The sequence below is a fragment of the Corapipo altera genome, unplaced genomic scaffold (genome assembly GCF_003945725.1).
Source record: "Corapipo altera isolate COAL_440 unplaced genomic scaffold, ASM394572v1 61008, whole genome shotgun sequence".
Classification (NCBI taxonomy): domain Eukaryota; kingdom Metazoa; phylum Chordata; class Aves; order Passeriformes; family Pipridae; genus Corapipo; species Corapipo altera.
In genome coordinates this window covers 1-10,867 of record NW_020885650.1, presented here as the reverse complement: position 1 = coordinate 10,867, position 10,867 = coordinate 1, and the positions used below count along the sequence as shown (strand labels likewise).

The 10,867-nt window shown below is 53.5% G+C and overlaps 1 protein-coding gene across 1 annotated transcript; it reads right to left on the bottom strand.

Annotated features, from left to right (window-relative positions):
• Nucleotides 1-4,988: 4,988 nt before the first annotated feature.
• LOC113940705 (olfactory receptor 14C36-like) lies at nt 4,989-6,104 on the bottom strand. Its single transcript, XM_027631853.1, has one exon. The coding sequence runs from the start codon at nt 6,102-6,104 to the stop codon at nt 5,178-5,180; it is 927 nt and encodes a 308-aa protein (XP_027487654.1). The 3' UTR covers nt 4,989-5,177.
• Between the last annotated feature and the right edge of the window lie 4,763 nt (nt 6,105-10,867).

Below are 10,867 nucleotides of genomic sequence, written 5' to 3'. Positions count from 1 at the left end.
TTGATGATCTCAGAGGTCTTTTCCAACCTAATTAATTCTGTGATTCTGTGAACTGGGATACAGTCTTTTTCAGCATGATGATCCAAAGGGCCACGGCAGACCTCGAGGATCAGGACAGTATCTACATTCGATATTGTACTGATGGAAGCCTTTTCAACCTAAGGCGACTGAAGGCCCACACTAAGACCTTAAACCATCTTGTCCAGGAGCTGCTTTATGCTGATGACGCCACCCTTGTTGCACACACAGAAGCAGCTCTGCAGCGTTTAACATCCTGCTTTGCTGAGGCTACTGAGGTCTTTGGGCTGGAAGTCAGTTTAAAGAAGACAGAAGTTCTCTATCAGCTGGCACCTCAGGAAGTCTTCCATCATCCCCATATCACCATTGGCCAATCAGAGCTCAAATCAGTCCAGCAGTTTAATTACCTAGGTAGCCTCATCTCCTTGGATGGTAAGATTGACGGGGAGATAGACAACAGGTTAGCAAAGGCATAGAGTGCCTTCAGGAAACTCCATAAAAGAGTTTGGCGTAATAAACACTTGAAGAAAAGTACAAAGATCAGTGTTTACAGAGCCATAGTGCTGTCTACTCTCTTATTTGGTTCTGAATCATGGGTCATCTACCGCCACCACCTGCGACTTCTTGAATGCTTCCATCAACGCTGTCTCCGCACAATCCTAAACATCCACTGGTCAGATTATGGGACCAATACATCTGTTCTTGAACAAGCAGCAGTCACAAGTATTGAGGCCATGTTACTGAGAACACAGCTGTGCTGGGCAGGGCACGTCTCCAGGATGAAGGACCACCACCTCCCTAAGATCCTGCTTTATGGTGAACTTGCCACTGGCTGCCGCAAGAGAGGAGCCCCAAAGAAAAGATACAAGGACTCCCTGAAACAACATCTCAGCCTTGGCCATATTGGTCAAAATAACTGCTCTACTCTGGCCTCCAATTGGGAGGCCTGGAGACACAGCATCTATAATGCTCCTGATGCTTTTGAGAACGCACGCAGGATCACTCTTGAGGAGAAAAGACAATGTAGAAAGAATCGTGCCTTGCAGAATTTACCGTCTAAGGAGTCTTTCTGCTGTGCCTTTTGCAATCCGTTATGTCTATCTCGTATTGGCCTCATTAGCCACCAGCGTGCCTGTACCAAATGTGGATAGAGCCTTCCTAAATCTTCGTTCATGAAGCCTAACCATGATGATGATGAATGTTGTTATTGTGTATCTGTAATTCAGTCACTGCTAAAATTGTAGCAAATGCTACTGAACCAGTTGATAGTTCTTCAATTGGTCAATGATTAAGTGCTACTAATCTCTTTTACCCCCTTATCTTTGGATCCAAATCCTTTGTGCCCTGACCCTCTTGCATCCCAAGGCTCTGTGTAAATCATTCCTTTCATCAAAGAAATTATTTTTCGTGACTTCCACTTTAAAATCTTCTTTCTTAACTAAACTACAAAACAACTCCAATTAGCTGTTCAAGTCTTGAAGACAATGAAAGGAATAGAAATAATTTGTTTTTCTGTGTTTTAATGGGTCCCACAGTGTGTTTGGAGTTGCATCAGCTGTCAGTCCAAGATGGGCCATGTCAGAACTGGTGAGGCTGGGGGGTGAGGAGCAAGGTTGATCATCCAGGGTAAGTGTGGATCTCCTGAGGAGACACTCAGCATCAAGATCACTTGGAGAACACCTCTATCACCTCCTCCCTGATTTAAAAATTATCCATAATTGAACTAAAAAAAAAAAGTACAAACTTTGAAGACTTGTTTTGAAGACAATTAAAGGAAGACAAAGAGATCCTGAGGGATTTCTGGAATTTAATTAGCCCCACGGTGTGTTTGCAGCCCAGCCCATGATCCTGAGGTACTGAGAGAAGATTGAATCAGCTGCTGAAGAAGTCAGAAGCCAAACTGCAAGTGCCTTGAAGCATTGCTGGGCCCCACTGAGGGCAGGCACTGACAAAGCCTCTCCAGGGACTCCTTCAAGCAGCTCCTTGGAGGCCAGGAGTACAGGCAGACAAAGGCTCTGGGCAGGCCCCTGCAATGCTGAGCAAAGCCTGCCTTGGTTTTGTGGAGCACAAAGGCCAAGGCCTGAGCCCCAGGCCCTGGCCCAGCAGATCCTGTCCCTCCCGGCTGGCTCAGGGCTGTTTGGGGGGCAGTGGGATGGGTGGGGGGAGGAACAACAAAGGCCCGAAACTGGGCAACCCCTGCCAGGCTCCTGAGGGAGGGGCGAGGCAGAAACCAAGGGCAGAACCTGCCAGGCAAGTTGGTTGTGGTGGCCTGAGTGGCAGAGGCAGCTGCCAGAGGCAAGGGGACAAAGGCCTGTGTGCCTTTGGGCCTTGCAGCCCTACCAGAGCCCTTGGCCATCTCTCCTGCAGGCTGTCCTGCCCTGGCCCTGCTGCTGCTCTGGCCTTGCAGGCTGCACACACCCCTCCTGCTTTCCCACCTCCCTCCCAGCAGCATTTCTAGACCCTCCCTGATGTCTCTGCACCAGCTCTGGCTGTTCCCTGGAACACAAAGCCATGCCATCACCCTCTTAGTGACCTCTGGCACCATAAGGTTCCCCTTCGAGTAACAGTCCTTTTTCCCCACCTTCAGTCTGAACCTTCCAAGCTGCACTTTACGGGTTTCTTTTTCTTTCCAGCACCAAGGAAAGCTTCATCCTGTCAGATCTGCTCTAGACCCTCTCCAGTTCTTCCTCATTCCTCCAGAATGCGGAACCTCACAGACAGACAGAGCAGTCCAGATTTGACCCCAGGGCTGAGTTCAGGGGGGTGACAAGTCCCTTGTCTGGGTGCCCACACTCCCCCTAAGGCAGCCCCACGTGCAGTTGGCCTTATAAACTTGGATCCTGAGCCCCTGTGCCACAGGACATCCCTCCCAGAGCCCAGGCCCTTCTTCTGGGGGTCACTCCAGAGCTGAGCAGATCCAGGTCACCTCCCATTCCTCTGCCAACCCCCTGGGCCTGCTCTGGGCCCTCCAGGTCCTTACCCTGCTCCCAAGGGCTGTGGGGGTGGTTACTGGTCAGGGCTTGGGGTTTAGAGCTCAGGGTTGGGATTAGGCAGACCTTTGGGAGGTTTGTTGTTCTGCTGGCAGTGTCTGCTTCATGATTAGGGGAAGAGCTTTTTAGGCTGGATCAGGATTAAAGCTTGGCTTTTCATACTGGTAATACAGGCTTGGGAATGGGGTGGGCACTGGAGTACAAATAAGAGTGTGGAGTTCTGGGACTGCACTTTTTCTGCCTTGGAATTAGAGCAGTGGATTCCTTTCAATGGGAGGGGCAGCACTTTTAGGTAGTGTTGGGGCTTCAGGTTAAAAAGAGAGTAAAGGCCTACCTGGAGTGTTTGCACAGTCAGTGTTTCAGCACCCTCAGCATTACCTGAACCTGGTTTTACCTCATCAAAATCCTTCCTCTCTGTTGGTCAAACCCCTCTTTCCTTCCCCAATTTTCCTTCCCTTTTGTCCCAGATCCTCCTAACCTCCTCAGAACTTTCATCAGGATGGGCTCAGCTGTGTGATGATGCTCTGCAACCTCATGGAATCAAGGAGCCACTGTGAAGCTGCAGAACCTCATGGAATAATGGGGCCATTGTGACATTGGGGAAACCCTTGGAATCAAAAGGCCACTGGGACACTCCAGGGCCCCATGGAGCCAAATGAACCCAGGGACAGGGGGCAACCTGATGAAATAAAGGGGCCACTGTGACACTGCAGAAACCCATGGAATGGGAACCCTGTGCATGGAATCAGGAGGCCATTGTGGCACTGCAGGGCCTCTTGGAAACAAAGAAACCCTGGGCCACAATGGAATTTCATGGAATCAAGAGGCCATTGTGACACTGAGGAACCTCATGGACTCAAGGGGCCGATGTGACACTGCAGGGCCTCCTGGAACCACAGGAACCCTGAGGCATCTCAGAACCTCCTGGAACCAAGGGGCCACTGTGCCTCCCCAGAACTCCATGGAATCAAGAGGCCACTGGGACACTCCAGGACCTCCTGGAACCAAAGGAACCCTGAGACATCTCAGAGCCTCATGGAACCAAGGGGCCACTGTGCCTCCCCAGAACTCCATGGAATCAAGCAGAGCCGCTGCCTCTCCCCCACCGCCGCACAGACCGGAGTCTCCGGCTCTGCCCCACTTGGACACCTCTGGAGTCAGCATGTTCTTGGGCAGCACAACTGATCTCAGACCAGAGAGTTTCCCACATTTTGCTTTGCCCCCTCTTTTCCCCAGGGCCAGGGCAGCCTCTTTCCATGTCCCTCTGCTCCCACAGGGTGTCCTGCTCTTCTCCTGGCACATCCCATCTCCCCTCAGAGCCTTTCCCCAGGGGAACACGTCTGTGCTGGCCTGAGCAGCCCTTCTTGCACCCCCTGCCTGTGCTCCCCACAGCCTCTGAGCTGGGGGGGCTGCTCTGCAGAGCACGGGGGCTGTGGGGCCCGGAGCCATGGGGGACTCTGTTGGGCTGTGCTGCTCCAGCTGGGAGGCAGAGGCAGCTGATGGTGCTCCCTGCCACTGACCACCTCCCACAGACGCTCCTGTGTGGCCATGGAGGGGGCTCAGAGGGGCCCTACCTTGTTCCAGAGCTGGGACATGGCTATGGGGCTGCTCTTGATTGACCTGTGGAAGTTCACTGAGGGCAAGTGAAGTCACTTGCAAGAGTTTTCCCTGTACCTGCTGTGTCCCCTGGGCTTGCAGAGCTCTGTTTGCCACTTGACAGGGAGATTTAGTACTTGATCTCTGGGTGACTCCACCCTGGGCAGGATTCTGCTCCACGGCTCCATTCCCTGCTGACTGGATGGGACGGGCTGTCCCTGCAGATCCTCTGTGCTCTCCTGCACTTCCTGAGTTCCTACAGACAAGTCCTCACCTGCCATCAGAGCACTCACAAGCTACAGAGCCCCAGGCAGATGACTTGGAGATCGTTTCTTTAAATGCACACAAAGCACGATTCCTGATTAGTACATTTTGTGGGTCAAAAAAAAGAGGTAGAGAGTGAATGATATATGGGATGAAGAATAAAATTTCAGTGTTAATGACATGAACAGAGGGAAAAAACAGGAAAGCCCCCCACCCCCACCACTATCAAAAGCTCTGGAAGGCAAGTTGGGCTGAAAATATGTTACACAATGAGTGTTCTGAAGAAGAAAAGATGCAATTTATTGCTCCTTAAAAACATCCAGTCATCGTTTTCCTTATGGCATCCTTGAGCTCCTGGTTCCTCAGGCTGTAGATGAGGGGGTTCAGTGATGGAGGCACCACCACGTAGAGAACTGACACCACCAGGTCCAGGGACGGGGAGGAGATAGAGGGGGGCTTCAGATAGGCAATTATGGCAGTGCTGACAAAGAGGGAGACCACAGCCAGGTGAGGGAGGCATGTGGAAAAGGCTTTGTGCCGTCCCTGCTGAGAGGGGATCCTCAGCACAGCCCTGAAGATCTGCACATAGGAGAACACAATGAAAACAAAACAACCAAATGCTAAAGAGATAGTAAACCAGAGAAACCCAATTTCCCTGAGGTAGCCTGAGTGTGAGCAGGAGAGCTTGAGGACGTGTGGGATTTCACAGAAGAACTGGCCCAGGGCATTGCCCTGGCACAGGGGCAGGGAAAATGTATTGACTGTGTGCAGCAGAGCAATGAGAAACCCAGTGGCCCAGGCAGCTGCTGCCATGTGGGCACAAGCTCTGCTGCCCAGGAGGGTCCCATAGTGCAGGGGTTTGCAGATGGCAACGTAGCGGTCGTAGCACATGATGGTGAGGAGGGAAAACTCTGCTCTAAGAAAGAAGACAAGCAGAAAGAGCTGTGCAGCACATCCTGTGTAGGAGATGGTTGTAGTGTCCCAGAGGGAATTGTGCATGGCTTTGGGGACAGTGGTGCAGATGCAGCCCAGGTCTGTGAGGGAGAGGTTGAGCAGGAAGAAGTACCTGGGGGTGTGCAGGTGGTGGTTGCAGGCTACAGCGCTGAGGATGAGGCCGTTGGCCAGGAGGGCAGCCAGGGAGATATTCAGGAAAAGCCAGAAGTGCAGAAGCTGCAGCTCCCACCTGTCTGCCAATGCCAGGAGGAGGAACTGGGGCATGGAGCTGCTGTTGGACATTTGATGCCTCAGGGTATGGTTTTCTGTTGAGGTAAAAAAGGCAGAACTGAATTAGGCCAGACTCAGTCAGTAAAACATCTTGCATGTCTCATAGCAATTCAACATTCAGGGCCTCTTTTCAGGAAGATCTCTCTGCATCCCTCTCCCCGAGCTCTGGGGTTTGCTGGCTGAAGGGGGCACTGAGAGCAGGGACCCTGGAGTGGGCTCCCGAGGAATCCTTTGTGCTGTGCAGTGAGAGGCCACTTGGAGCACAGGGTGACCTCCAGTTAAATGCACTTGTGATGTATCAAAGTGTTTCCAGAACTGCTGGTCACAGTTTGCCCAAGGGCAGAACAGAGGGAGGAGATTTGGGGAACTTGATTTTGTTCTAGTTCCTCTTGCCCGGAATGAGTTTGGATGGTTGAAATCTCTGACATTTCTAATGTGCTCCAAGGGAAATCTTGTGAATCCTGAGAGGCAAAGGGATGGTCTCTTGGTGCAGAGACAAGAGCTGGCCATCTTTGCTGTTCACAGCTGCCCCTGGCTGGCGGCTTGGAGCTGAAAGGGGGTTGGCCCTTAGGAATTCCCTGCAAAAAGAAACAAGGCACTTCTGGGAGTAGAGGAATCGTGGTTCAAAGAGCACATTGACAGAATCCTTGCTTCTCCTCAGGATGCCTGATTAGGATCTCATCTCTATCCTCCCAGACTGCCACACACAGGGATCATTGCAGCTCCCAAGTACAGCTGCCCAGAGCATTTCCATGGATTTAGCACTGAGGAGTTTTCTCCACAGGGATCCTGTGCAGGACACCCAGGCAAACAGCTGAAGACCCTGAAGGTGCCTGGAGGGCACTTGGGCACTTGGCTCCCACAGACACATCCCCACAGCAGCACCCAAAGGGTTTGTGTCTGCAAAGGAATCTGCCCCCTCCAAACCCCACAGTGGCTCAGAAAACCCAGTGGTGAGAACAAGGAGAGCCCAGGCAGTAGGGGATGGCAGTGAAATGCCACAGTGCTGCTGCCAAGGGAGGAGGGACACAGAGAGACAGCTGGAAATCAGGGCCTTGTCCCTTGCCTGGGCTCTGGCTGCTGCAGGGCAATGCACAACCCAGCCCCCGTGGGCCTGAGGGCACAGGCTCTGCTTCTGCTGGGAAAGGAGCCCAGGGAGGAGCTGCTCAGGGAAGGGGTCTGTGCCACAGGGACAGCAGGGAGGGGCCCACATCCCCCTGCCCAGCACTTGTGGCAGCAGGTGCCTCTCCCTGCCTGCCTGTCTCTGGGTGAGGAGCTGTTCCTGCCAGCAGCCCCTCCCTGTGCCCAGCTCAGCTCCCTGCCAGTGCTGCCAGAGCCATCCCCAGCCACTCTGGGCAGGGGCAACTCTGCCTGGGCAGGGGCTGCAGAGCAGATCCCAGACAGCCTGCGGTGGCTGGGAAGGGGGAGGTGTTCTGGGGGGATGTGCTTCCTGAGAAGGGCCCCTGGAAATGGCAGGAGGTGGAGCTGAAGCTGTGAGGAGCCCTGAGCCTGCAGCTGAAGGGCCCTGCCCAGCCCTGCCCTACCCTGAGGGGTCACTCATTCCACCCACCCCTTCTCCCTGCAGGGCTGTGGCAGCTCCTTGGCCGGGCTGAGAGCTGAGCCTGGCAGGCAGCAGAGTCCCTGCCCCAGCACACAGAGCCCTGGGGGCAGGACCCTGCTCTGCACCACAGCCCTGGGCACCCCTGGCTGCACCCCCACCTTCCCACCCCACAGCCAGCCCTGGCACAGGGAACCTTCTGGCCCTGGGCCTCTGAGGGGTCAGCAGCAAGTCCTGCTCTGCTGCAGCTTCTCCTGCTGCACCTCAGGAAATCCAGCAGAGCCATCCTGACAGCTCCTGCCACTGCTGCCATTTGGCAGCTGGCAGAGGCACTTGCAGGAACTCACCTGCACTGCTCTGCAGCCACAGCCTGACTGTGGCAAAGGGCTGACAAGGTTCCTGCCCTGAGCAGCTCTGCCCTGTCCTCCCACCCCAGGATCCCTTGAACCTCCTGCTCCCTTCTCCTCTCTGCCCTTGCTGCCTGCAGCTCCTGCCCTGCTCTGCCATATGGCCACTTCCCCTGCACTGCAGCAACTGGGAGAGTGCTGCTGAAAGATCCTAGAAGCTGTGGGATGTGGCAGCTTTAGGAGATGCCTCCAGGAAGGCAAGTTGAACTTTCCTACAGCCAGAGAATTCTTCCTTCAAATCCTGGGAAGGTTTCTCCCGTAGTAAGAGCTCAGTCACCTCCCAGCCCAGGCTGCCTCTCATCTCTCTGCCTTCTCTCCTGTGCCCTGGGTGCTGCAGGCAGTGCCCTCAGCCCTGCTGGGCTGTGCAGAGGAGCTGCTCACCAGCAGAGCTGTCTCTTTGAAGCTCTTCTTGCTTGCCAGGAGCTCCCTGTGTGCCAGGAGCTCGGCCCAGCTCAGCAGCACAGCAACAGCCCCAGGCATTTCATGACCCTCAGGGGACTTTTAGGTTGTTTACATGAGACAGTCCCTGAGAGTGAGTTCAAACAACTTCTCATGAAGTCAAAGTGAGATTGGAACACTAAAGTTTCTTGTAGTGCTAATGAGTCTCCCTGAGGGACACAACTGAGAACATGTCCCCAGGTTCCAGTTAGAGCAGAAAACTACAGTGAGTGATGATAAGGATGGACAAGCAAGGCAAAGGTGGCTCTGATGCTGAATAAACCTTGACTTGTTTCCTTAATCCAAAGGGCCAAGGCCTGACCCCCAGCCCCTGGGAAGGCAGATCCTGTCCCTGCCTCATTCCTCAGACACTGCCTCGTTCCTCAGGGCTCTTCCTGGGACACTGAGATGTGGGATGTGCAATGCCAAGGGCAGGACCATGGGGTGGCACCTGCCAGGCTGCTGAGCAGGGACAAGGAGGCCATGAGGCCCCAGGGCTGCAAGGGCCACTCCCCTCCTCCTGGCATCAGGGACACAGACAGCGGCCGTGGCCAAAGGCCTGCAGAAGGTGGCTGTGTCAAGGCCTTTCAGCTTCTCCCCATCCCTGTCTCCTCTCCAGCCCAGGCTGTCCTACAGTGTCCATGCCCTGCCCCTTTCCCTGCAGGCTGTCGTCATCCCCCCGGCTGCCCCACCTGGCTGGCACCTTCCTGCACTGACATCTCTGTGTCCTCCCTGGCTCTTCCTGCACACACAAAGCCTCGGGCTCATCCAGACTCCTTCTTTGTGACATATTGCACCACAACACTGACCTTGGAGGGAAATTTCTGACTCCTTGTCACCAGTCTAGGCCACCCCAGCTGCCCTTGGTGGCACTAGTTCTTTCTTAGGCTGTTTTCTGACAGGAAGAAAAGCTCCACCAGCTCTGACACCCCCCTTCCAGACCTCTCAGGCTACTCCTCTACTGTCCTCAATCTTCACACCCCTGACCCCTGAGTCCTCAGCCTCTATATACGGGTCATGTGCTTGAGGCCCCAAATTCCTTCCTGGGAGATCTCTGGGACCTCTCCAAGGTTTTGGAAGATGACAATAGAGTGATCTTATCCCAGGAAACACAGAGGGACACTTTTTTTCCAAAGGTTGTCTTGACAGAATGAGGCACAATATCTTTAAACTTTCTGGGACAAGGGAGCTCTGAGCTCTGGGTACGGAGGGAGGTCCAAGTGCCAGCCACTGGAGTGGGAGCTACAAATCATCAGGTCTGGTGTTCTTTGGAGGGCCAGACACTGATTAGACTCCTGTGTGTGTGTGTGCATATGGAAGGACTTGAAGGGCACAATGACCTGTCTCAAAACACTGTCAAAGAAGGAAAATTCCATAAGGTGCCACAACACAGGAAGCCAGGGCTGGTAAGGCAGGTCTGGGGAACCCATCCAGACAAAGATTCCCACCTGCAGACTGGAAGCACAGCGGGCAAAACTCCCATCATGGCAAACTGTGGGAAAGGAAGCAAGTCCTTGTGCACGTGCCAGCCCAAGCTGTGGGAACAGCATCTACCCCCCTGAATACCCGGGGCTTGGGCTGTATAAAAGTGATAGCCCAGAAGCACAACTTGGGGACCCTCCACTGAGCAGAGCAGGGTGAAGAAGGACCGGCGGGAGCCTCTGGAATCTACATAGTGTGATACATTTACTTCATCTCTGTCTCTCTCTCACTGTCTTACCACCACCACCTTCTTCTCTCTCTTTCTATTTCTTTCTCTGTCTCTTCCTCCTATTTACTGTTAAAACAAAGCTGGACTGGTGACTTTGGCACATGGTCTCCTTTGCAGCTGAATTTGGGCAGAGGCGTCTTTTAATAATGGGAACCTGAGAGTATCCATGAGGTTTTACAGTGTGGGAATGACCACTGGATTCCATGAGGTTTCACAGAGTTGCAGGGTCCACTTGACTTTGTAAGGCTCTGTAGTGTGATAATGGACTCTTGATTCCATGGGTTTGCAAAATGTCTCAGGACTCATTTGGTTCTAGGAGGCCCCACATATCACAGTGTCCCCTTGGTTCCATGAGATTCCACAGTGTCCCAGGAATCCTTTGGTTCCATGAGCCCTGCAGTGTCACAATGGCCCGTTGGTTCCATGAGATTCCACAGTGTCCCAATGACCACTTGACTCCATGAGGTTCCACAGTGCCAATATATGCCCTTGATTTCTTGAGGTCCACAGTGTCCCAGGGTCCCTTTGTCTCCATGATGCTCTGCAGTGTCACAGTGGCCTCTTAATTCCATAAGGTTCTGAAAAGTCTCAGGGTTCCTTTGGTTCCATGAGGTCCTGCAGTGTCACAGTGGCTTTTGAGTCCCCGAGGTTCCTCAGTGTC

Coding starts and splice junctions, on each gene's coding strand:
- LOC113940705 (XM_027631853.1), bottom strand. CDS start 6,104: ATGTCCAACAGCAGCTCCATGCCCCAGTTCCTCCTCCTGGCATTGGCA.